Here is a 27,869-nt window from a genome sequence, read left to right as displayed (position 1 = left end):
AGGCAGAAAGGTTGATTCCAGGTTCTCGAGGGAGGCAAGACCAGTGGATTCGTGGTGCTCAGTAGGGCAAGTCAAATGGTTTAGGTGGTGATCAGGTAGGCAGGCCAGCACTTTTGGTGTTCAGGTAGACAGACGGCCCCTTGCTTGGGCTGGCCCCGCCCCCAAGCAAACAGTTAGGGGGGATCAGGCAGGCAGCAGAGTGGTTAGGGGTGATCAGGTAGGCAGACCAGTGGTTAGGGGTTATCAGGTAGGCAGGCAAGTGGTTAGGGGAAATCAGGTAGGCAGACAGCCCCTCGCTGGGCTGGCTCCACCCCCAAGCAAGTGGTTAGGGGCAATCAGGCAGGCAGACCAGTGGTTAGGGGTGATCAGGTAGGCAGACAAGTGGTTAGGGGTGATCAGGTAGGCAGGCCAGCAGTGAGGGGAAATCAGGTAGGCAGACGGCCCCTCGCAGGGCTGACCCCACCCCCCAGCAAAGAAAGAGGGAGGCCCAGGCCACCGGCAGTGACTCTGTGGCAGTTGTGCAGCCTGCCAGTGATTGCCCCACAGAGGGAGGCCCAGGCCAGCCAAGCCATCGCACCCCATGCCTGTTGCTTGCAGAGGGAGGCCACTGGTGGCAGGGGCAGGAGGGGGGCAGCGCTGCACAGATGGCATGCAGTGGCAGCGGCACGGGTGGGGCTAGCTGCCTGCAGCCAGGGGAAGGAAAACTCAGATAGGCCCTGATCTCAGGCCAAGCCTAGGGATCCTACCCGAGGGGTCCTGGATTGTGAGAGGGTACAGGCTGAGGTGAGGGACCCCCCGAGTGCACGAATTTTCGTGCATTGGACCTCTAGTTCTATATAACTCTGCAGTGAACATAGTGGTGCATATAGTCCAGTGATGGCGAACCTTTTGAGCTTGGCATGTCAGCATTTTGAAAAACCCTAACTTAACTCTGGTGCCGTGTCACATATAGAAATTTTTTGATATTTGCAATCATAGTAAATAAAACAAAGACTTATATTTTTGATATTTATCTTATATATTTAAATGCCATTTAACAAAGAAAAATCAACCAAAAAAATGAGTTTGCGTGTCACCTCTGACACACGTGTCATAGGTTCGCCATCACTGATATAGTCTTTCAAATTAGTGTTTTGGGTTTCTTCAGATAAATATCCAGAAGTGGAATTGCTGGGTCATAAGGAAGCTCCATTTAAAAAAATGTTTTTCAGAGAGAGGAAGGTAGTGGGAGACAGAGAGAGATAGAAACATCAATGATGAGAGAGAATCAATGATTGGCTGCCTCCTGCACGCCCCACACTGGGGATCGAACCCGCATGTTGCCTGACTGGGAATCGAACCAGTGACATCTTGGTTCCTGGGTTGACGTTCAACCACTGAGCAACACCAGCCAGGCAGGAAGTTCTATTTTTAATTTTTTGAGGAAGCTCTATACTTTTTCCCATAGTGACTACACCAATCTGCATCCTCGCCAACACTTGTCATTTGTGGATTTATTGATTATAGCCATTCTGACAAGGGTGAGGTGATATCTCGTGGTTTTAATTTGCATTTCTCTGACAGTTGGTGACATTGAGCATTTTTTCATATCCCTATTGGTCATCTCTATGTCCTCTTTGGAAAAGTGTCTATTCAGGTCCTCTGCTCATTTTTTTATTGGATTGTTTTTGGTATTTTTTTTTTTTGGTGTAGAGTTGTATGAGTTCTTTATAAATTTTAGATATTAACCCCTTATCAGATGTAATATTCTGTGGGTTGTCCTTTCATTTCATTGATGGTTTTCTTTGCTGTGCAAAATCTATTTAGTTTGACATAAGCCCATGCGTTTACTTTTTCTTTTGTTTCCCTTGCCCGAGGAAATATATCAGAAAAAATATTGCTAAGAGAAAATCAGAAATTTTACTGTCTGTTTTCTTCTAGGAATTTTATGGTTTTGACTCTTACATTTAAGTTTTTAATCCATTTTGAGTTTATTCTTCTATATTTTGTGAGAAGGTGGTCTAGTTTCTTTTTTTTTTCATGTATCTGTCCAAACTTTCCAGCATCACTTTTAATAGCTTTTTTGAATGTTTCCCCAGTTTTACCATTGCTTTTTAGGGGAAAAGAATTGATGAGCTCCTTACACAGTCATCCCAAAATTCCTGCCTCATGACTTTAGAATTTAATATCCAACTGAACTATATATAAACTCACTAAACACATAGGGCAAAAATATTTTAGACAAATGTAGAACACGTTGTAATCCATTAACCTTCACTAAAAGTAATACTAAAGGTTATATAATTTAGCAGGATGAAGAAATATCTAGAGGGAAGCAAGACATTGAATACAAGAAACAATGATTTGTCAAATTTTGTACAATGAGTAGTGACAGGAAGAAAGAGACTTTTAATGAGATCCTCTTCTGTGTAACCTGTTGCAGCTCAACCTTATCCTTGTTCAATGTGATATAAAAAGTGTTCTAAAAATGTTCTAATGGTCATATCTAAGGATATTAATAGTGCAGAAAGATCTTGTGTGTTAATCCCATGTTACAAAAGTTATTTTAAAGTAACTCATGTTTAATGGAGGAAAATTATATTTCTGAATAACAACGTTTTTGTGTTTAATAGGTGAGAGGAATGACGTGTGCCTCCTGTGTACATAAAATAGAATCTACCCTTACAAAGCACAGAGGTATTTTCTACTGCTCTGTGGCCTTGGCAACCAACAAAGCACATGTTAAATATGATCCAGAAATTATTGGTCCCAGAGATATTATCCATACAATTGAAGTAAGTGTCAATTTCTGTGTTCTTGACTGTTTATTCAACACATCTTTGAGTTGCTTCTGTTTGTATCAGACAGAGATAATGAAAAAAATCTGACACATTTGGTTATGCTAGATAACATCTGGCTCAAAATTTAATGTAAATTTGTCTGCCTTTTTAATGGTATTTTTCAGGAAGTGGTAGGCAAAGGCATACTGACACTATAAATCAAGAGCCGACTTAAAGTGGAAACACAAGGAATTTTAAAAATGTTTAGAAAATGGAAGTGAAATACAATTTGCTATGAGTAAAATTTATGTTAATCATGAAGGAAATGAAGCATCCTGCTAGACACTTTATTGTTTGTTAGGTCAAAGCAAAAGATGTATTTTTAAGTTAAAGTAAGAAATTTAAACGACCAAACCCTTTTTAAAAAATATATTTTTATTGATTTCAGAGAGGAAGGGAGAGGGATAGAAACATCAGTGATGAGAGAGAATCATTGATTGGCTGCTCCCTGCATGCCCCACAATCATTATTTATTTATCTATGTGGGTCCTCTCTCTTTGTTTCTTGATAAGTATGGGTAAAGTTTCATCAGTCTTGTTTATTTTTTAAAGAACCAGCTCTTGGTTTCATTTATCTTTTGTATTTTTATTTTTTCAGTCTCTATTTCTACTCTGACCTTGATTATTTCCTTTCTTCTAATTACTCTGGGCTTTTCTTTTCTCTTTTCTTTCCTTTCTTCCTTTCCCTTTCCCTTTCCCTTTCCCTTTCCCTTTCTCTTTCCCGTTCCTTTTCCCTTTCCCTTTTCTTTTCCCTTTCCCTTTCCCTTTTCAGCTGACACTGGACAGTTTATTGTGAAAAGCCATGGTGTGGGAGGGGGAGGCTGGGATGGACAGGACCAGGGCCCATGTGGGGGGATTTAGCTGGACATCAGGCATTCCTCTACATAGGTTTAAAGGCAACACCTTCATGGATAAACCCTCCAGAGGGCCGGGTGGGTGAGTAGGGGTGCCCTAGGCACTGCTGAGCGCCTTGGCCAGCAGGGCTTCTATGTCAGGCTCGATGTCAATGGTCAGAAAGCGGTGGCTGTACCTGCGCACAGGCATGCCATCCGGGCCCACCAGGAACTTCTCAAAGTTCCAGGACACGTTGTTGCGGCACATGGGAGACCAGGTGATGAACTTGGGGTCTGTCATGAGCGCAGTGGCGTCGTCACTGGGTGCGGGCAGAGCCTGGCACAGGAAGACGAAGAGGGGGTGCTCCTGCACCGTTCACATCACACTTCTTGAAGAGTGTGAAGTTGGGCTCGAACCCGCCACCATGAATTTCTAGTTCCATGACATACTTGAGGGAATTCAGGATCTCTTTGTTCTTGGCATTCTCCTGATGCCCGAACTGGTTGCAGGAGAAGCCGAGCACCACCAGGCCCCGCGGCACAAGGCTCCGCTGCAGCTCGTTCACTTGGGTGTAGTCGCGGATCCTCGTGCCTCAGAGCGAGGCCAGGTTTCAATGAGCAGCACCTTGCCCCGCAGGGAGCCCAGGCTAACGGGCTCCCCACAGGTCGCGGGTGCACAGAGAAGGCGTGCACAGACCGTGCACAGAGCAGGGCCGCAGCCGCTTGTGGGGCCACCGCCAGCTGAGCAGCCACATGGCGTGGGGATTGCAGAAGAATAGGGAGCGCTGGGGACAGGAACACCTGGGCTTTACTTTTTAAAAAATTAATTCACTTACATTTTTAATTTAATGAATATAATATTTTTTTGCAACATGTTTTTAATTGACTTCAGAGAGAGGAAGGGCGAGGAAGAGAGAGAAACATCGATGAGAGAGACAAATCAATCAGCTGCCTCCCACATGCTCCCTACTGGGGTTTGAGCTCTCAACCCAGGCACCTGTCCTGAATGAGAATCAAACCAGTGACCTACTGGTACATGGGACAATGCTCAAACAACTGAGCCACACCAGCTGAGTACTCTGGGTCAGTGGTTGGCAAACTCATTAGTCAACAGAGCCAAATATCTACAGTACAACGATTGAAATTTCTTTTGAGAGCCAAATTTTTAAACTTAAACTATATAGGTAGGTACATTGTTATTAATTTAATTAGGGTACTCCTAAGGCTTAGGAAGAGCCACACTCGAGGGGCCAAAGAGCTGCATGTGGCTCACGAGCCACAGTTTGCCGACCACGGCTCTGGGCTTTTCTTGTTCTCTTTCTAATTCTTTTAGTAGTAGGGTTAGATTTTTTTATTTTAGCTTTTTCTTGTGTCTTTTATTTAAAATGTATTTTTATTGATTTTTAGAGAAGAGGGGAGAGAGAGGGAGAGGGAGAGAAAGAGAGAAATATCAGTGATGAGAGAGAATCATTGATCGGCCTCCTGCACGACCCCTACCGGAGATGGAGCCTGCAACCTGAGCATGTGCCCTGACCAGTAATTGAACCACGACCTCCTGGTTCATAGGTCCACCCTCAACCACTAAGCCACACAGACAGGCTAGGCAAGTATCTACGCTAATAATAGACAAATATGTAAATTGACCATACATTTGCCATGCCCCACAGCCAATCAGGAGTGAGTATGCAAATTAACCGGACAAAGATGGTGGGCCTGTGGGCAGCTCGCATGCGTGCAGGTGCCAAGCAGCCAGGGGGTGGGGTGGGATGCTTGCGTCGTCGCCATGGTGACCATGCAGGTGGTCCACACTGCCCCCGGCCACTCTGAGCCTCAGGGCAGCGTGGGAAGGTGGAAAGGCGGGTCCGGAGCGAAAGCAGAAAGGTGGCTCTGGGCCGGAGTGAAGGCGGTGCTGGCAGCTAGGGGAAGGAAGGCCCATTCTTGCACGTATCTTCGTGCATCGGGCCTCTAATCCTATATAATAAAGAGGTAATATGCTCAACCACTGAGTCACATCGGCCAGGCTTTTCTTGTTTCTTAAGGCAGGCCTGTAATGCTATGAACTCCCTCCTCAGGACTGCTTTTCCTGTGTTCCATAGATTTGGGGTTGTTATTGTTCATTTTCATTTGTTTCCAGGAAATTATTTATTTCTTCGTTGACCTCATTGTTAACCCATTCATTGCTTAATTACATGCTCTTCAGCCTCCATATGTCTAAATTCTTTGAGGTTTTTTTTATTGTAGTTGATTTATAGTTTCATGCTATTGTGATCCAAGAAGATACTTTATAAGATTTCAATCTTCTTGAATTTGTTAAGGCCTTTTTGGTGTCATGGGGATATAAAGTACAGCATAGGTAACAGAGTCAATAATATTCTAATAACTGTGTGTGCTGTCAAAAGGGTGCCAGATTTATCTGGATGATTGCTTAATAAGTTATGTATCTCAACTGTACTTGAAAAATAAAAATGATGTTTAAATGGGAAAATTTAAAAATGATGGACACTAACAAAGCAACCTCTACTAAGGACAGCTGCACTTGAGTGAAATCATTAGTTTGAGAACAGTAGGATAGACACTAATAAGAATTGAGGAGGTACTCATTTCTTTGACGGAAGTTTATAAACAAAGGTAATTAAGAAAGGAATCACATCTCCATTTTTATATTCCCCTACAGTAACTTGGCAATCAGTAATTGAATTGAATTGTTCTTAATGATAATACTATGGTTTAGGATTTCTTTATTTAATATTTATACATTCAGTGAAATAATTGTTTTCTCATGAATTTCCTTCAGAGCTTAGGTTTTGAAGCTTCTTTGGTCAAGAAGGATCGGTCAGCAAGCCATCTAGACCATAAACGAGAAATAAGACAGTAAGTACTTTTGGAGTGTCAGTGAAAAACAAATTGTGATTCTTTGTTACAAATTTAATATCCTCTGAGCATGTCAGTTTTTACAATATCATCCTTATTCTCAGTGGATTGGTCTCAACTTGTATTTACCTATACTACATAGAATCTTTAAACTCTAGCTACTTACTAAAAGGATTTTTCTTTTCTACGTAAGATGGAGACGGTCCTTCCTTGTGAGCCTCTTTTTCTGTATACCTGTAATGGGACTAATGATATATATGATGGTTATGGACCACCACCTTGCAACTCTTCATCATAATCAGAACATGAGTCAAGAAGAAATGGTCAACGTTCATTCTTCTATGTTCCTGGAGCGCCAGATCCTGCCAGGATTGTCCATTATGAATTTGCTATCTTTTTTATTGTGTGTACCTGTACAGGCAAGTGAAATGTTAGCAAGTATATTTGTTAATAATGAAAACTAGCTAAAATGTGGCAGGCAGCCCTGGCTGGTTTGCTCAGTAGTTAGAGCGTCAGCCTGTGGACCAAAGGGTTGTGGGTTCGATTCCCAGTCAAAGGCACATACCTAGGTTGCAGGTTCAATCCCCAGCCCCAGTCAGGGTGCGAATGGGAGGCAACCAATCGATGTGTGTCTCTCATGTAATTTATTTTTCTCTCTCTCCCCCTCCTCCCTCCCTTTCATCTCTCTCTTCCCTCCCTTTCACTCTCTCAAGAAATCAATGGAAAAAATATCCTCTGGAAATGAAGATTAAAATAATAATAATAATAATAATAATAATGAAATGTGGCAAGCAAGGCTATTTTCAGTTGGAAAGCGGATGTTAGCCAGAAGCCTATCATTTTATGCTGGATGCTTTATAAAAATAATCTTAAACTGAGTGGTTAAAGTAAATAATAAATTCCACATAACCCCTAAGGATACTGTTTAGTGCCAAAGCAGATAATAAGAGTTTAATTTGTATTCAGATATGAATTTGGTATTCATATCTGCTATTGTATATAAATTTATATTTTAAGTTATTATAACAATAAGATGTCCTGAGCCTATGTAGCCCAGCTGGCTCACTTCTTCTACCTCTGTAACTTTCTAAATAAAATTTCTCTTATAATTAAAAAAACACATTTTGTTTATATATTTAATATTTTAAAATTAATTATATTTATATTAATGATATTAAATATATTTTATTTTCTTTATTAGTTTATCTAAAATAAAATACTTATAATAATTATTATATTATTAGTTATATTGCTTTTCCCCAGCACTTAAATTCATTACTTTTTGTATGTTTTCACTTCTTCTTTTGAGATAAACTTTTACTGTGGAACACTTCCATCTAATAAATACATTCCATTTTCTGATCCTTGTAAAAGGCAATAATGATTTTTGAAAAATTTTAGTGTGTTTCTCTATACTAATGAAAAATAAGCTTTTTGGTTATGTTTACCAAAAAACCAGCCAACAGATCTAATAGCTTAGGTATACCACTTAGGTTTAATTTTGGAAAGGGAGAGATGAGTTTTCTATAGAAAAATCCTTGTCAAAAGAGTGTAATTCTTTTCCTAGTTCTTGTTTTTGCTGGGATCAAAAAGAAAATTCTAAGAACCATCTGAGTTTATATTATGGAATATCCATTGGACCATGGAGGACAGCTGCCAAGGGCTTGTACACCAATTTGAATTTTTATGCACACATATCTGCTAAAATGCAAACTATTGTTTCAACTTAAAAATCTCTCTTTAGTGTTTATGGATTAGATAAAAGCCAAAGGAAGTTAACATTGAAACTGTATCTTAGCTATTGAGGTATATATGTGAATTTCAGTATTTTTTAAAAAAACAATGATTATTGTTTCTATATTACAGTTTTTCGGAGGCTGGTATTTCTACATTCATGCCTACAAAGCACTGAAGCATAAAACTGCAAATATGGACGTATTGATTGTGCTGGCCACCACCATTGCATTCGCCTACTCTTTGGTTATTCTTCTGGTCGCAATGTATGAAAGAGCCAAAGTGAACCCTATTACTTTCTTTGACACACCTCCTATGCTGTTTGTGTTTATTGCATTAGGCCGGTGGCTGGAACATATAGCAAAGGTAAAGTCAGAAAAGGTGACAGTTGTTAAAATCTTGGGTAGCTAAATGACCATAGTATTTTCTAGACAAGTTATTAGAAATAGAAATTGATTTATGTAATCATTTACTGAAATAAGTGTGTGTGTTTGGCAATATTTTAAGTTAAGTATTCCTTTAGAAGATTTACCAAATTTATGGAATTAATACTGTAGAGTACATCCATGTTTATTTTAAGAGAGAGGCATTTAAGAAGTACTTATTTTTTTATTTATATCGCAAAAAATTGATGTGACCACAGGATTTAAAATAATGATGGAAAAAAATTTACCCATAATATCACTTTATAATGGAAATCACTTTATAATTCTGTTCCACATATGTTTATATTTTCCAGAGTGGCAAGGTTAATATTACATACCACTTTGTACCCTTAACACTATATAGTTTTTTCCCCATTTTTGTAGTCGACACACGTATTTGGCATTTCTGAATAATATTATATCCAACCAACATGCTATGATTTACTAAACCATTCTGGTTTTGTTCTCAATTAGATGGTTTCCAATTTTTAAAAAATATATTTTTATTGATTTCATAGAGGAAGGGAGAGGGAGAGAAATATAGAAATATCAATGATGAGAGTCATTGATTGGCTGCCTCCTACACACCCCACACTAGGGATCGAGCCTACAACCTGAGCCTGTGCCCTGACCAGGAATCAAACCATAAACTCCTGGTTCATAGGTTGATGCTCAACCACTGAGCCACGCCGGCCGGGCTCCACTTTTTAATTTTAGATAACCCTGCATTAAACATATTCATGTCTAATGTCATTTCTATTGAATTAGTGTCTTAGGATAAATTACAAAGCATATGGTTAAAAGACATAATGCTTTCTGTAGTTTATGCTACAAGTTGAAACAATTCTTGCCAGCAAGGGTATGTTAGTGAAGTAGTTTTACTACAACTTCATCAGCACTGGCTCTTATCTAAATTCTTTAAATGGTATAATAGAGTTGCTTTAGTTTGCATTTATTGCATTAATAGCAGGGATAAACATTTTCCCACACATCAGATATTATATTTCTTCTTTAAAAAATTTAATTGATTTATTAGAGAGAGAGAAGCATTGATTTGTTGTTGTTCCACCCAGTTATGTACCCACTGGTTGTTTCTCACATGTGCCTTTTTTCCGGAGATTGAACCCGAAACCTTGGTGTAGTGGGACAATGCTCTAACCAACTGAGTTACCTGGCCAGGGCTTATATTTCTTCTTAAATGAATTGCCTATTCATGTCCTTTGCTTGTGTACCTATTGGGTTCCTGATGTTTTTCTTATTAATTTACATTATTTACTTATAAATTATAGCTAATTATACATTTTATATTTTGTGTACTCCATATTTTTGAAGTAAAGTATTTTCTGACTTGAACTAATTAATATTCCTAAAGCTGTCTTGTGGGTAAATATTAAAGATTATATCTTTATTTTAGGTAAGACCTAGGCTTTTTCTTCCATAGCATTGTTGATTGTTTTCTTAATTTATAGGGCAAAACATCAGAGGCTCTTGCCAAGCTAATTTCACTACAAGCTACAGAAGCAACTATTGTAACTATTGACTCTGATAATATCCTCTTGAGGTATTTATCGTTATTCTTCCCACTTTTCATTTTTACTTTCTTATGAAAATATCAAATATATACAGAAGTAGAGAGTAGAGTATAATGAATGTACATAATCCATCTCCCAGACTTAATAATTATTCACATTTATAACTGTAACATTGTTTTGCATCTAACAAAATGAACAAAAACTCCTTATATCATCTAATATGCAGTCTATATTCACATTTCTCCTGTTGTTCTGAAATGTTTTAAGTTTCATTGTTTGAAATGGAATTCAAGCAAGGTCCATGGGTCATTACATTTGACTGCATGATTCTTTTAATCTAGAACAGCGGTTCTCAACCTGTGGGTCGCGAACCCTTTGGGGGTCGAATGACCCTTTCACAGGGGTCGCCTAAGACCATCGGAAAACACATATATAATTACATATTGTTCTTGTGATTAATCACTATGTTTTAATTATGTTCAATTTGTAACAATGAAAATACATCCTGCATATCAGATATTTACATTACGATTCATAACAGTAGCAAAATTACAGTTATGAAGTCGCAACAAAAATAATTTTATGGTTGGGGGTCACCACAACATGAGGAACTGTATTAAAGGGTCGTGGCATTAGGAAGGTTGAGAACCACTGATCTAGAACAACTCATCCTTCTTTTTACACTGCTTTCTTCCTCCCCGCTTCTCCCTCTCCATACAATTAACCTGTTAAAGAAACATCCATCAGTTGTCCTGTATAATATCCCAGTTTAGATTTGTCTTTGCTTCTGTGTGCTGTCATTTAACTTGTTTTATAACTCCTGTGTTTCCTGTAAACGAGAAGTTAGAGCTAAAGGCTTGACTAGATTTCATTCTTTTGTATTTCTCATTTGTATACTCATAAAATTCTTTAGACAAATTTATACAATAAATAAATTCTTTAGTTAAATAAAATCCATTACATTATTTTCTAAGGTTTTCATTTATTCAATCAATGACTATTCAATAAATATGTAGAGTGCCTACTTTGTACCAGAAATTGAGCTGTTCCTTACCAGTTAACAGGACTGACATTGTAGTTCCTAGCTTAAATGTTGATTCTAGCCTCCATTGGTAACAATTATGGAGCCATAGCTTGATGTGAACTGAAAAGCTTGCATGGGAAAATCAGCATGAGAGGCATATTATCATAATGCTTTTTATTTTAACTCATATCCAGTGAAGAACAAGTGGATGTGGAACTTGTGCAACGTGGAGATATCATTAAAGTGGTTCCAGGAGGCAAATTTCCAGTGGATGGTCGTGTTATTGAAGGACATTCTATGGTAGATGAGTCCCTCATCACAGGTATGTTCTTCAGAGGGTCATGAAAGTGAAGTGAATCCAAAATGTTAATGAAAAATAGGCATGAAAGGTGAAGAGCTTTTTATAGAAATTGGAATAAGTAAATAATGAGCAAAGAGAATGAGTTATTTTAAGATGGTATTAAATTGTCCTGCCTGGTGTGGCTCAGCTGGTTGGGCGTCGTCTCATGCACCAAAAGGTTGCTGGTTCGATGCTGGATCAGGGCACATGCCCCAGTTGTGGGCTCGATCCCCAGTAGGATCAATGTTTCTCTCTTTCCTCTCCTTTTCTCTCTCTCTAAAAAAAAATCAAACATTTTTTAAAGACTGTATTAAGTCAATTTCTGCAGATTTACTTTGTGGTTTTAGTTATGCTAAGTGAAGGCTCTTTTCACTAAAAATTTTTAATTATTAGAACATATAACCACAGGAAATTGTCTAATTCTCCTGTGGAGCCCAGTAAGACTTTGGCAAATTTACCTGACCAAATACCTATTTTGTCTTCCTGCCCTAAAGATTGTTCTAGTCTGAGCAGGGATAGGACTCCAGGTTTCCCACATCAGCATCTGCTCTAAGAGAGTAGTTTTAGAAGTCTTAGATAACTAAGGCCAATTTGAAGCAGTACCAACATAACAACCCTTAGGAGAGTGACAGAAGAAGCTCCGCTTATGGACCAGATGGAAATAATTTAGGACTCTGTTTCTCAGTAGGTGTGAATGGGACAATTCTTAGTTCTGGGGGACTCGCTTGCACATTGTAGTACACTTAGTATTCTTGACCCTGGCCCATTAAATTAGAGTAGCAGTACCCCATCACCCACCAGCAGGTATTACAAGAACTCCCTCCCACATGTCTAAATGTTCCTTGGGAATAGGCTGAGAATAAAATGATCTAAGACTAGCATAGGGTTCCAAAAGGATCTTCCAACAAGAACTAGCATATTAGGTTTTTCCAGTTTAAGACAGTATGTCTAGGTTTGACCCAGAACTGACATAAGGAGATAGGGCAACTTTCACCTGGGCATTTGTCCAGATTCTATTTCATGAAGTAAGAATTTTCTTTCTAGATATTTTTTGACAGTTAACAAATAATGGTATATTTCAAGATAGTGCTTACTTATACTCCCTAAATCTATCTTTACTCCTTATACAGGGGAGGCAATGCCTGTGGCTAAGAAATCTGGCAGTACAGTGATTGCTGGTTCCATTAACCAGAATGGGTCACTACTTATCCGTGCAACCCATGTTGGAGCAGACACAACCCTTTCTCAAATTGTAAAACTTGTGGAGGAGGCACAAACGTCAAAGGTAACTTAACTCCCTAGGAGAAACAGAAAGTATTTTATTTAAAGCTCACTCAGTATAAATCTTTATTTAGTTTTCATATTTTCCTTTAATTAATTCTAATTGCATTAATAAGGAACTTATTTAAAAAGCTCTGTTTGTGCTCTATTTATTATAAAAAGGAGACTTTGATTTATATATATACCATTATTATTACTATTATTATTAAATCCTAGGCTCCTATCCAGCAATTTGCAGACAAACTCAGTGGCTACTTTGTTCCTTTTATTGTTATTATTTCCATTGTTACCCTCTTGGTTTGGATTATAATTGGATTTCTGAATTTTCAACTTGTGGAAACCTACTTTGCTGTAAGTGTGACATATAACAGTTCTTTACCATTTGTAAAACAGTTTGTGAATTTTTTGCATAAGTAATTAATTGGAAAATAACCTTAATAATTACTAGTATCTTTAAGGGACTGGAGTGGGGGGGGGGGTGGTAGGAATAAACATTTGCATTTCTGTAAATATAAAAGATTTCCTTTTAGAAAGATTTTTTTTTCATTATTACATGTGATTTTCCCAAAGCAGGCAGTGAACTTTTACATTTTATACCTAGTCTCATTTCCAGCATTATTTTGCTATCACAAAGGACTATAGATATATTGAGAAAAACATTGGGATCTCAGCTCTGCCACATACCATCTGTTTGATCTTAGGTCAGTGTAATTTCTTGATGAGCTTCATTTTCCTCATCTATAAAGTGAGATTTTAATCCATCCTGCATAACTTGTAAAAGTTAAATAAGATTATATATTAGAAACAGTGTTTTATTAAATGCTTTATAAATATAAGATAATATTGGGCCCTGGCCAGTGTGGCTGAGTTGGTTGGGCATTGTCCCGTATCAAAAGGTCACAGGTTCAATTCCTGGTCAGGGCACACGCCCAGGTTTCGTATTAGATCCCCATTGGATGTTTCTCTCTCACATCAATGTTTCTCTCTCTCTCACTTCCTCTCTCTAAAATCAATTAAAAATATTTTAAAAGATAATATTAATGCCTGCTTCTCCCTAGTTCTATGATAGTCTCTAAGGTATTATGTCATAAAGTGATAAAGTAGACTTGGATTATGCTTCATTTTAGAGATATAACCTTTAAGTCACTTTTCTTAGCCTTGGTTTGTCATCTGTAATATAGTGATGATAATACCTAAGTTGCAGGATTGGAATTAACGTAGGTTAAAACATGCACATATGACATATATGAAAACATAAGATTTGCCGAAACCGGTTTGGCTCAGTGGATAGAGCGTCGGCCTGTGGACTGAAGGGTCCCAGGTTCGGTTCCGGTTAAGGGCATGTACCTGGGTTGCGGGCACATCCCCAGTGGGAGATGTGCAGGAGGCAGCTGATCGATGTTTCTCTCTCATCGATGTTTCTAGCTGTCTATCTCTCTCCCTTCCTCTCTGTAAAAAATCAATAAAATATATATAAAAAAAGATTAGATGTTTATGAAAGTCCCTTCCAACTCTGCTACTGTATAGCTGAACACTTAGTTTAAGTATTTGAGAACTTAGTAAGAAACTAGCACTGTAAAACCATTATTGCTAAGAAAGTCTTATTTTGTTGTGTTTCTTTATTTTAAAAAATGCTGTTCTTTATACAGTAAGTCCTCGGGTTATGTCAGAGATCCGTTCCTACAGCGCAACATAATGTGATTTTCGCTATAAGTCGGAACCCACCTACATAAGCACCTACGTCACTCACATGGAACACATACACAGCAGCAATGAAGTGAAACAGTAAAAAAAAAATTAAAAGAAAGATAACAATTCCTGACCTTTACTTGTGGAAAATACATAATAAAAAACATAAAGCACATATGTACATACGTCGAAATGACGAAACTTTTTTTTTATAAATAAATGGGAGATGGTGACATAACCACGAAATGACGTACATCGGGTCCGACGTAACCCGAGGACTGTCTGTAGTGTTTATGCTGTTTGGCCCTTCAATTAAAGAACAAGTAGAATCATAACAACTGTGTACCTATTCCATAGTATGGTCATTAGTATAATAAAAAAAGTTCTTTAACTGATTCATATTGGTTAAGTAAACATTGAAGAGAATTGATGGGAGGTATTTTGGAATGTGTATCATGAGTTCAGGGGATCTTAGGAGATTTTTCCTAGTATAGTCAATCATATTTACCCACACAAGCAAATATTCAATGTCATTAAGAGTTATACTGCCCTGGCTGGTGGTGCTCAGTGGTTAGAGTGTCAGCCCATGCACCAAAGGGTCACAGGTTCAATTCCCAGTCAGGGGCATGTACCTGGGTTTCAGGTTCAATCTCCAACCCCAGTTGGGGCATGTGCAAGAGGCAACCAATCGATGTGTCTCTCTCACATCGATGTCTCTCTCACCCTCTCTCTCCCACCCTTCCACTCTCTCTAAAAGAAATTCTTGGGTGAGAATTAACAAATAAATTAATTAAACAAATTAAATAAATAACCCTGGCCGGTGTGGCTCAGTTGGTTAGAGTCATCGGGCAGGAAGCAGCTGATTGATATTTCTCCCTCTCCCCTCTCCCCTCTCCTCTCTCCCCTCTCCCCTCTCCCCTCTCCCCTCTCCCCTCTCCCCTCTCCCCTCTCCCTTCTCTCCGTTCTCCCCTCTCCCCTTTCCCTCTTTTTAAAAAGAGCTATACTGCCAGATATACTCAGTTCACAGTTACATCCAAAAGAATTTTATTGAAATGTAATTAAGCTCCCTTTGCATGTGGAGTGATTTTTTTTTCATTGTCTTCAGAGAGGAGTGTGGAAGGTAGGTCTCAGTATACAGAGGTTAGGAATTCCTTTTTATTATGATCAAATTTGTTGAGAATTAGGTCCTGTGTTTGTAGCTATTTTCAAAAGTCCCTAATAAAAATACTTACTGTTAATATGAGGCAAAAAAGCTGACTTTTATGTTCCTTATATTCACTCTATAGTTTGTAACTATAAGTTAGTAAAATTGAAATCTTGATTTGGGACTGTGACTTCTTTATCAGTTATGTCACAATTTCTTTTATTCATAAAAATTTTTTAAAGTTTTTCTTAATAGTAACTAAAACATATAAGTTGGTAGCTAAGTAGGATTATGTATGACTTCAAAATTGAGATTTTATTTCAGTAGAGTTAAACTTTGTTTTGTATAGCTCTAAATCAGTAACCAAAATTCATGCCTTTCTTCTAAAGGGCTACAACAGAAGTATCTCCCGAACAGAAACAATAATACGCTTTGCTTTCCAAGCCTCTATCACAGTTCTGTGCATTGCATGTCCATGTTCACTGGGTCTGGCGACTCCAACTGCTGTGATGGTGGGTACAGGAGTAGGCGCTCAAAATGGCATACTAATCAAAGGTGGCGAGCCGTTGGAGATGGCTCATAAGGTAAGATAGTCCCCAGAACTAAGAATTGTCCCATCCAAACTGGCAATAGCACACCTACTGAGAAACACAGAGTTCTAAATTATTTCCACCTGGTCCATAAGCCAAGCTTCTGGCACTATCCTGAGGATCGAGGTAGGACAGGTGTTATTTTGGTTCTGCTCCAGATTGGCCTTAGTTATCTAAGGCCTCTAAAACTACTAGAGTCCTACACTCTTAGAGCAGATGCTGATGTGGAAAATCTGGAGTCCTATCCCTGCTCAGACTAGAAAAGTCTTTGGGGCAGGAAGACAGAGGAGGTGTTTGCCCAGGTCTTTCAGGCTTCTAACCTATTTGTGTGTGACTCCATGTTTGTGTTCTGCACCGTGAGGTAGCACTTGTGGTTACATTACAGTTTCTTTGCCTTTCTGCCACCAGATGTCAGTTTACAACTATGACTTCAGAAATATAATCCTATCCCTGGTCTCTCTCATATTAGGATTTTCATAACAATCTTAATGAAGGCTGCTTGACTTCAACTAAAACCATGTTCCTTCTAGTATGTTCTTATTATGAGGATATGAACTATATAGAGATTCATGCATGTACTAAACACAGAACACAGTTTAGAACAGATTTGGAACCTCATCTAGTGAATACAGGCTATTAATTTTTATAGGAATTTTTTATTTTGATATAATTTCAAACTTAAAGAAAAATTGCAAGAATAGTATAAAGAATTTCTGTATAGCCATGACTGGTTTGGATCAGTGGATAGAGTGTCGGCCTGCAGACTGAGGTGTCCCAGGTTCGATTCCAGTCAAGGGCATATGACTTGGTTGCGGGCACATCCCCAGTAGGGGGTGTGCAGGAGGCAGCTCATCGATGTTTCTCTCTCATCGATGTTTCTAACTCTCTGTCCCTCTCCTTTCCTCTCTGTAAAAATCAATAAAATATATTAAAAAAGAAAAAAGAATTTCTGTATATCCTTTACTGCAGATATCAGCCTCCTTTCTTAAGAAGAATGATATTTTTTTACATAACCACAGTACAAAGTTCAAAATCAATAAATTAATATTGATATAATATTATCTAATCCAGGGGTCCTCAAACTTTTTAAACAGGGGGCCAGTTCACTGTCCCTCAGACCATTGGAGGGCCGGACTATAGTTTTAAAAAAAACTATGAACAAATTCCTATGCACACAGCAGCGGCAAGAACACCCGGCGGGCGGGATAAATGTTTTCGGCGGGCCGCATGTGGCCCGTGGACCGTAGTTTGAGGACCCCTGATCTACTCAGTAGTCCATATTCCAGTTTCCTCAGTTGTCACCATAATATCCTTTATAGCAGTGGTTCTCAACTTTCCTAATGCCGTGACCCTTTAATACAGTTCCTCATGTTGTGGTGGACCCCCAATTTCATTGTTACAAATTGAACATAATTAAAGCATAGTGATTAATCACAAAAACAATATGTAATTATATATGTGTTTTCCGATGGTCTTAGGCGACCCCTGTGAAAGGGTTGTTCGACCCCCAAAGGGGTCTCGACCCACAGATTGAGAACCGCTGCTTTATAGCTATTTTAAAAAAATGTTTTTATTGATTTCAAGGAGGAAGGGAGAGGGAGAGAGAGATAGAAACATCAATGATGAGAGAGAATCATTGATTGATTGCCTCCTGCATGCCCCACATTGGGGATCGAGCTCACAGCCTGGCCATGTGCCCTGACCGGAATCGAACCGTGACCTCCTGATTGATAGGTCAATGCTCAACCATTGAGCCACACCGGCTGGGCCTTTATAGCTATTTATCCTCTTGTCAGGAATCATGCTTTCTATTTAGTGGTCATATTTTTTCATCTCGGTTCCTCAAGCTATTCATTTATCAGGGTTTGTATTTTTTTTTGAGTTTACCATGAGATGACTGTTTTCTTTTTTTTTTTTTTTAATTAAATCTTTATTGTTCAGATTATTACAGTTGTTCCTGTTTTTTTCCCCCATAGCTCCCCTCCACCCGGTTCCCACCCCACCCTCTGCCCTTACCCCCCACTGTCCTCATCCATAGGTGTACAATTTTTGACCAGTCTCTTCCTGCAGCCCTCACACCCCTTCCCCCCCGAGAATTGTCAGTCCACTCCCTTTCTATGCCCCTGATTCTATTATATTCACCAGTTTATTCTGTTCATCAGATTTTTTATTCACTTGATTTTTAGGTTCACTTGTTGATAGATATGTACTTGTTCATAATTTTTATCTTTACCTTTTTCTTCTTCTTCCTCTTCTTAAAGAATACCTTTCAGCATTTCATATAATACTGGTTTGGTGGTGATGAACTCCTTTAGCTTTTTCTTATCTGTGAAGCTCTTTATCTGACCTTCAATTCTGAATGATAGCTTTGCTGGGTAAAGTAATCTTGGTTGTAGGTTCTTGGTATTCATCACTTTGAATATTTGTTGCCACTCCCTTCTGGCCTGCATAGTTTCTGTTGAGAAATCAGCTGACAATCATATGGGTACTCCCTTGTAGGTAACTAACTGTTTTTCTCTTGCTGCTTTTAAGATTCTCTCTTTGTTTTTTGCTCTTGGCATTTTAATTATGATGTGTCTTGGTGGGGTCCTCTTTGGATTCCTTTTGTTTGGGGTTCTCTGCACTTCCTGGACTTGTATGTCTATTTCTTTCACCAGGTAGGGGAAGTTTTCTGTCATTATTTCTTCTAATAGGTTTTCAATACCTTGCTCTCTCTCATCTCTGGCACCCCTATAATTCGGATGTTGGTTCGCTTGAAGTTGTCCCAGAGGCTCCTTACACTATCTTCATATTTTTGGATTCTTTTTTCTTTTTGTTTTTCCGGTTGGGTGTTTTTTACTTCTTCATATTTCAAATCTTTGACTAGATTCTTGCGGTCCTCTAGTCTGCTGTTGGATCTCTGTATAATATTCTTTATTTCAGTCAGTGTATGCTTAATTTCTAGTTCGTCCTTTTTCATATCCTTGAGGGTCTCACTAGATTTATCGAGGGTCTCACTAAATTTATTGGCGGTTTCTAGAAAATTCTTGAAAAACCTTATAACCGTGGTTTTGAACTCTATATCCAGTAGTTTGCTTTCCTCCATTTCTGCCATTTCTGACCTGTTTCTTTGTCTCCGCATTTTGGCTGCTTCCTTGTGTTGCTAGGGTGGCTTTCTGTGCTAGTTGTCCTATAGGGCCCAATAGCTCAGCCTCCCCAATTACCTGAGGTGGACACTCTTGGTGCACCCCTTTGTGGGCTGTGTGCACAGTCTTGTTGTAGTTAAGCCTTGATTGTAGTTGGTATCACTGGGAGGAATTGACCTCCAGGCCAATTGGCTGTGAGAATCAGATGTGTCTATGGTGGGATAACTTCTGTGCTGGAGACACCCTTATGGGGCAATACTTGCTTTAGTGGGGCTTTGGTGCTCACTGAGTCTGCCCCCTGACTGTGTCCCTTATGGATCTGAGGAGTTGTAATCTGGATGGTCCCACTCTGACCACTGGGTACACTGGCATTGGATCTCTAAGGAGGTGCTAATTTAGCCTCTGCCTGAGGCTACCCAGCAGGAGCTATGGAGAGATCTGCAGATTCCTCTTCTTTGTTTGGGATTTGGAGGTGCCCAGATGAGGCCCAGCTGTGAAGCAATGTAAGTTGCTGTGGGGCCTTGGGCCTTCTTTTGGATGTTCTGGGTCTCTCTGATCCAGCTGCAGTTTGTTAGGCAATTTTAGATTGCAAAGGGCCAGGTCATTCATATGCAAAAGCCTCTGTGCACAGCTTGGGTGGGGCAGGGTCTCAGGGAATCAACAGGGTGGAGTAAACAGCTATGGCTGATCCTCAGCCCTGCCCTAAGAGGTCCCGCGTCTCAGTGTCCCGAGATAATCGCTACAAGCACCTCTGAGAGAAAGCCGCCCTCGAGTTCCAAGTTCTGCCTGCTGCCAGACAGTCCAGTTTCTTCCCGTATGAGTCTGGGTCCCCAGAGACTCGCTCGGAACTGGAGTTGAGAGCGGGAGCGTTTGTCTCCCTCCTGATTGAAAAAGACAACCATGTCCTCAGTTGCCAGCCCTTTCTGCGTGCGCCTCCGTACCTCTGCACTTTACTTCCGCACCTCCTCTGAGTTTCAGTGTGCTTTTCTCTTTCCTTCTAGTTGTAGAATTTCCACTCAGCCAGCCTTCCTGTGGTTCTGGATGATGTCCGTTTTGTCTTTTAGTTGTATTTTTGAAGTGGTTGTGCGAGGCAGCAATTTCAGGTGTTTACCTATGCCGCCATCTTGGTTTCTCCTGACTGTGTTTTCTAATTGCAGACTCTTCTTATTCCTGTCTGGGCTGCAGTTCCCTCATTGATTCCCTAAGCTCTGTCTTCAATAAAGTCAAAGCAGCCCAGCAGGTTTTATCTGGTGCTCACTTCAACTTAATTATTTACCTTTCTTTTATAATTATCTTCCTAATGCCCAGATTTCCCCTATAGATCTGTAATTCATTGCTATTTAAAGTCTTTATCTTTTTTTTTTAATTTTTGCTAAAAGTATTACAAAGGGTATTACATAAGTGCCCTTTTCCCCCCCCCCCCACCCTTGACAAACCCCTGCCCTCCCTTACCCCCCAGTGTAAAGTCTTTATCTTTCCCTGGAGGCACTAGAGGCATCTCTTAATTAACTATTAACAGTCAACTTTTAACAATTAGTTCTAGGTGTTTAGCATGTATCCACAGTAGGTTAAACATTTGCTGTGTGTGTGTGTGGGGGGGGGGTAGGTCTAACTAAAGGTATTTCTTCCCTTATTCTCCCAAAGACAGTTTATTAAGTCCAACCTTATTAAGAAGTAAACTTTTTTCTCATTTCTGGAAAGGTGATATTAAGGATTATCAAGTCATATAGGTGTACTGTATTTTAATTTTCTTACAGGTAAAGGTAGTAGTATTTGATAAGACTGGAACCATTACCCATGGAACCCCAGTAGTGAGTCAAATAAAGGTTCTAGTGGAAAGTAACAGAATATCACGCAATAAGATCCTGGCCATTGTGGGAACTGCTGAAAGTCACAGTGAACACCCTCTAGGAGCAGCCATAACCAAATACTGCAAGCAGGTACAGTTTTTCCTCTTGTTACTAGTAATGTAGTCATCTACTATTGGAATTACTCAGACCAAATCCAAATGCATTTGACTATGATTTATGTAGATAGTTGATATAAGGCTTAGAGAGACTTGTATTTTCTTATTTTATTTTATAATATGTCTGATTCTTCATATAGAGAAATATAAAGGTGAAAACAGGAATTAATTATAATGCTACCTGGATAACTCCTGTTGACTAAAGAAAGGAAGTAATACAAATTATGGTAAAAAACTTCAGATCAGAGAGTTGCATAAGGAAAAGGGAAAGTCTTATTCCCTGCCTACTTCCATAATTTCTCTCTCCAAACTTTAAGAAGTGTTAACCTGTTAACAATCTTTTAAAATAACAGTTTTTTGAAATACAATTCACCTACTATAAAGTTTACCCTTGTATAAGTATACTTTTTAGTATATTCACTATTGTGCATCTATTAACTACTTTTAATGCATATAACAAAATACATGCATTTATTGTTTTTTAAACTTTACATAGAAAGGTCACACAATGACCAATATTTGGTACCTTGTTTTTCAATTTTATTAAATGATTTTTCCATATCAGGACATATAGATCTGCCTCATTGTTTTTAATGGCTATATTATATTTTACTGTACAATTGGGTTTTGGCTCTTACAATATACAATTAACATCCTTATTAGCGTTTGCAAGTTTATCTCTATGTTAAATGCCTATTAATGCAATTGCTAGATCAAGGGATACATGCAGTTAACTTTTTTTGGGGGGGGTACTTATTAAATTATATTTAGAAATAATAGGAAATTCAAAAAGACCTCTGAAAAAGAGAGTTTGAGTAGTTACAAACTAAGGGTTACAAATCTTATTTCCGTTTAAGATTCTCCAAACATGCCTTTCTCCAAATACATTTAAGACCTCTGGCCTCAAAACTGCCTTCAGCAAAAGAAAAAACCAAAAACCACATGCAGTAACCCACAAAAGGAAATCATGCAGTTAAATTTTGATGAATACTACCAATGTCCATGTGAAAAATATTACCAACACCCACATGGAAGGTTGTAACAGTGTATACTTTCACCAGAAGTTATGACTGCCCATTTCTGCATTCTCACCAACACTATTTTTTCCAATATAATGAGAAAAAAATGTTAACTCATTGGTGGTTTGCTTTTCATTTCCTTAATTATGAATGAGGTTGAGCATTTTTTCATATGTGTATTAATCATTTGAATTTCTTTTTCTGTAACCTGTCTGCTTGAATCCTTTGCCAATTTTTCCATAGGGCTGCTTACCTTTTTCTCATTGTTTTGTATACGTTCTTTGTAAGTTATTTCACATACTTTTATAGTTAAAATGTGGCAATTTCTACCATTGATGTTTCCATTTCTTTATTTGTGTTTTTTTCCGTTTTACCTATTAACTATTACTGACCTGGCTTCTTTACATGCACATGGAACAACTTAGAGGATGAAGATATAAAGAGCCAGAATTCCTTGGTTTACTAAGAACACAGAATTATTCTAGAGAGGCACTCTAGTAACTAAAAGCCTTGTTCTTGGTTTTGCCCTTTGCCCTGTACTGAACAGAAAATCTGACCTGACAGTAGAATTAAATATTTAACTTGTGATTCTCTACTGGAAAGGGCAGAGAATATTGATAAATCATCCATGTTTTCTTTCCCTAAGGTTGGTATACATTTTAGAGAGTGGGATTAAAACAAAGGATTCTAATGATCTCCTGTAACTTTGGACATTATACTCAACATTTGGTTCTTTTGATCTTATTAAAATCCACTGTCATTTAAAGATAGGTGATAAAAGCTCCACAAGTCCTCCTCTGTGAGTCTGTGTAATAAAGGATTAAACTTGCCCAAAGGTTTGGCCTTTGGCCCCAGCTCCTAGGTGGTAACATCCAAGTCCTTGGAGTATGCTACCTGATAAGAATGTCTTGGTTTACCTGGGGGCCTTGGGCCATGCCAGATAGTCTATGCTAATGGTATGATTTATGTTGAGAGACCTAGGGCCATGCTATATCAGCTCAGCCCCTGGAAGGGTTAGAGGCTAAGGTCAGCAATGGAGAAGGTCAGTCATGTCTACACGACTGAGGCCCAATAAAAACTCTGGACACCAAGTTTCAGGTGAGCATCCCTGGTTGGCAGCACTCCATAGACATCATCATACATACTTGCTGAGTTAATTAAGCATTATTCACATGACTCTACTGGCAGCTCCATGCTGGGTATCTCTTGAACCTGCCCTATGAACCTTTTTCTTTTGCTAACTTTAATCTGTGTCCTTTCACTGCAATAAAACATAATAGTTAATGTAAAGACCAAAAAAATTCCACTGTCAAGTAGACAATGATAAGTGATAATTTTGTTCTAAACATTTTAAATTAACCAAAAGTAATCTTTGATCTTGCTAATGATGATTTTGGATTATTAGAACAATAGAGAAAATCCTCCTGTTTCTATTTGTTAGGAGCTGGACACTGAAGTCTTGGGTACCTGCATAGATTTCCAGGTTGTGCCAGGCTGTGGTATTTGCTGTAAAGTCACCAATATTGAAGGCTTGCTACGTAAGAATAACTGGAGGATAGAGGAAAATAATATTAAAAATGCATCCCTGGTTCAAATTGACGCAAGCAATGAACAGTCATCAACTTTGTCTTCCATGATTATTGATGCCCAGCTCTCAAGTAAGCCAATTTTCTTTGTAGTACCAATTATGGGACAGTAATTAACAGGTGTCTAACTTTATAATCCTGAACTGTTATATATTAAATAAAAATTGGCATTATGGTTTCATTCTTGCAGATCAATTTTACCATAGGTCTCTGATTGCTTCACTCAAGTTACTTGAGAACATTTTCCAACTATGCACCTATTTTTAAAAAAATCTTTATTGTTGAGAGTATTATAGATGTTCCCCTTTTCCCCCCTCATTTCCTCCTCCACCTGGTTCCCACTCTGCCCCAGGCCTTTACCACCCTATTGTCTGTGTCCATAGGTAATGTATATATGCATATAAATTCTTTGGTTAATCTCTTCCCGCCCTCCCTCCCCTCTTCCCTCTGAAATTCATCAGTCTGTTCCATGTTTCCAGGCCTCTGATTCTATATTATTCATCAGTTTATTTTGTTCATTAGATTCTATTTTGATTTTTAGATTCAATTGTTGATAGATATGTATTGCCATTTTATCATTCATAATTTTTATAAATCTTTATTGTTGAAAGTATTACATATGTCCCCTTTTCCCCCCATTGCCCTCTCCCACTCCCCTCCCCCCAAGCCTTCACCACCCTATTGTCTGTGTCTATGGGTTATGCATATATGCATATGAGTTCATTGATTGATCTCTTCCCCACCTCCATCTTCCCCTGCCTTCCCTGTGAGGTTTGACGATCTATTGGATGTTTCTATGTCTCTGGGTCTATTTTTGTTCATCAGTTTATGATATTCATTACATTCCACATATGAGTGAGATCATGTAATACTTATCTTACTCTGACTGGCTTATTTTGCTTAGCATAATGCTCTCTAGGTCCATCCATGCTGTTGCAAATGGTGAGTTCCTTCTTTTTTTACAGCTGCATAGTATTCATATTTTTTAATCTCTTCTTCATCTTCTTCCTCTTCCTCTTCTTAAAGAATACCCTTCAACATTTCATGTAATACTGGTTTGGTGGTGATGAACTTCTTTAGCTTTTTCTTGTTTGTGAATCTCTTTATCTGGCCTTTAATTCTAAATGAGAGCTTTGCTGGGTAGAGTAATCTTGGTTGTAGGTCCTTGCTATTCATCACTTTGAATATTTTAGCCACTCCCTTTTAGCCTGCGAAGTTTCTGTTCAGAAATGAGCAGACAGTCATATGGTCACTCCCTTGTAGGTAAATAACTGCTTTTCTCTTGCTGCTTTTAAGATTCTCTTTTTGCCTGGCCAGTGTGACTCAGTGGTTGAGTATCGACCTATGAACCAGGAGGTTGCCGTTCAATTCCTGGTCAGGGCACATGCCCAGGTTGTGGGCTCGATCCCCAGCAGCCCAGCAGGGGGCGTGCAGGAGACAACTGATCAATGATTCTCTCTCATTGTTGATGTTTCTCTCTCTCCCTCTCCCTTTCCCTTCCTCTCTGGAATCAATAAAAGTATTTTTTTTAAAAATATTCTCTTTCTGTCTTTAACCCCTGGCATTTTAATTATGATGTTTCTTGGTGTGGGACTCTTTGGGTTCCTCTTGTTTGGGACTCTCTGTGCTTCCTGGACTTGTATAACGATTTCTTTTGCTAGGTAGGGACATTTTCTGTAATTTCTTCAAATACATTTTCAATATCTTGCTTTCTCTCTTCTCCTTCTGGCACCCCCATGATGCAAAATTGTCCCAGAGGCTTCTTACACTATGCTCATTTTTTTAAGATTCTTTTTTCTTTTTGTTCTGATTGGGTGTTTTTTGCTTCTTTATGTTCCAATTCATTGATTTGATTCTCAGAATCATCTTCTACTCTACTGTTGAATCCCTGTAAATTATTATTTATTTCAATTAGTGTATAATTAATTTCTGACTGGTCCTTTTTCAGGTCTTTGAAATTCCCACTAAGATTCTTAAAAGTCTCACTAAGTTCCTTGAAGCTCTCATTAAGATCCTTGAGCAACCTTATAACTATTATTTTGAACTCTATATGCAATAGTTTGCTTGCTTCCCTTTCTTTCATTTGTGACATGTTTCTGTGTCTCTGCATTTTGGCTGCTTCCCTATGTTTGTTTCTATGTATTAGTAGAGGTGCTATGACTCCTGGAATTGGTAGAGTGGTCTTGTGTAGTAGCTATCCTGTAAGGCCCAGTGGCTCAGTCTCCACAGTCACCTGATCTGGGCCTTCTTGATACATCCCTGTGTGGGCTGTCTTATTGTAGTTGAGCTTTGATTGCTGTTGGTGTCACTGGGAGGAATTGACCTCCAGGCCAATCAGCTGTGGGGACCAGCTGTGACTGCAGTGGGACAGTTGCTGTGCAGGAGACCCCCACTATGGAGCAGGACTTGCTTTAGTGGGGCTTTGATGCTCACTGAGTCTACCTCTTGAGTGTGTCGCTTGTGGATGTGTAGAGTCAGATGTGGCTGCCAGTCAGCTCTGTGGGGAGATTTCAGAACAGGAATAATAATCCCTTCAAGCACCCCCATCTACATGTCAGAAAGCTGCCCCCAGGTTCCTGCCCTTATCCCAGACAATCCAGCTCCTTCCCATATGTCCCTGCATCCCCCAAAGCTGCTGCCTGGCACTAGCGCTCAGAGGCAGCAGGACCGTGTAAGTTCATCTGCCAGCCCTTTAAAAGGAACTGCCTGGGGCTCCAGTAGCCTCCATGTCACTCAGCTACAGTCCCTGCTGGTTTTTACAGCCTGTAGTTATGGGGACTTCTCTTCCCAGCCCTGGAACACTGGGCTGAGAGGTCTGGTGTGGGGCTAGGATCCCTTGCTCCTCACGGGAGGCCTCTGCAGCCAAGATATCTCTCTTGATTGAAAAAACCTCCACACCTGGGAACTGGACCAGCCCTTTCCATGCCTCTGCTGCTCCTACCAGGGTCGATGTACTTTCTTCTTCTCTATTTGTAGGACTTCCATTCAGCCAGTTCTCAGGTAGTTCTGAATGATGGTTGTTCTGTATTTTAGTTGTAATTTTGATGTGGTTGTGGGAGGCAGTGAGTACTAGTGTTTACCTACCTGGCCATCTTGGTTCCTTCCTTGCTGTAGTCCTCAACTGTGCTCCTTGATTCCACTGTAGAGTGATAAAGTCTAGCCTTAACCTGATCTTCCATCTAATTTCAGCTTTCTTTTATTTCTCATCTGTAGCTACTCCAGATTTTTAAAAAAATCTTTATTGTTGAGAGTATCACATATGTCCCCTTTTTTCCCCATTGACCTCTTCTAACCTGCCCCTGCTCCCCACCCCAGGCCTTCACCACCCTATTGTCTGTGTCCATTATGCATACATGCATACAAGTTCTTTGGTTGATCTCTTCCCATACACCCACCCACCCCGCCTTCCCTCTGAGATTCAACAGTCTGTTCCATGCGTCTATGTCTCTGGCTCTATTTTGTTCATCAGTTTATTTTGTTCATTAGACTCCAAACTTTTAATATCCTTCACACAATCCTGTGGCCTTACCCATAGTTCCTTAAGCAAATTATCTGGCTTATTTTTCACATAGGAAAATTAAGGCTCCGAGACACTGTACACCCCCCCCCCCAGATTTATTCCTTTTTCAAATTGTCTAATGAATCCCCTCATCTTTGCTATGGATTCCATCCTCTCATACACACACACACACACACACACACACACACACACACACGCACACACTAGAGGCCTGGTGCACGAAATTCATGCACTGGGCGGGGGGGGGGGTGTTCCTCAGCCCTGGCCTGCGCCCTCTAGCAGTCCTGGAGCCCTGGGAGGATGTCCGACTGATGGCTTAGTGGGCCTAAGCCGTCAATCGAACATCCTTAGCATTGCCACCGAGGCAGGAGA

At 39.4% G+C, this 27,869-nt stretch overlaps 1 protein-coding gene and 1 pseudogene across 1 annotated transcript in view; one reads left to right on the top strand and one right to left on the bottom strand.

Annotated features, from left to right (window-relative positions):
- The window catches only part of ATP7A (ATPase copper transporting alpha), a 180,448-nt gene that overhangs the window by 131,117 nt on the left and 21,462 nt on the right, over window positions 1-27,869 (top strand). Inside the window, exons 7-17 of the mRNA XM_006082828.3 lie at window positions 2,613-2,774; window positions 6,446-6,522; window positions 6,716-6,941; window positions 8,389-8,622; window positions 10,151-10,242; window positions 11,432-11,559; window positions 12,708-12,862; window positions 13,075-13,209; window positions 16,081-16,275; window positions 21,164-21,346; window positions 23,833-24,049. Coding sequence (XP_006082890.1) covers window positions 2,613-2,774; window positions 6,446-6,522; window positions 6,716-6,941; window positions 8,389-8,622; window positions 10,151-10,242; window positions 11,432-11,559; window positions 12,708-12,862; window positions 13,075-13,209; window positions 16,081-16,275; window positions 21,164-21,346; window positions 23,833-24,049 — 1,804 coding nt within the window. The remainder of the gene's footprint in view (window positions 1-2,612; window positions 2,775-6,445; window positions 6,523-6,715; window positions 6,942-8,388; window positions 8,623-10,150; window positions 10,243-11,431; window positions 11,560-12,707; window positions 12,863-13,074; window positions 13,210-16,080; window positions 16,276-21,163; window positions 21,347-23,832; window positions 24,050-27,869) is intronic.
- LOC102438864 lies at window positions 3,770-5,436 on the bottom strand (annotated as a pseudogene).

Source organism: Myotis lucifugus, unplaced genomic scaffold (genome assembly GCF_000147115.1).
Source record: "Myotis lucifugus unplaced genomic scaffold, Myoluc2.0 scaffold_4, whole genome shotgun sequence".
Classification (NCBI taxonomy): Eukaryota; Metazoa; Chordata; class Mammalia; order Chiroptera; family Vespertilionidae; genus Myotis; species Myotis lucifugus.
This window is presented reverse-complemented; position numbering and strand designations above follow the sequence as displayed.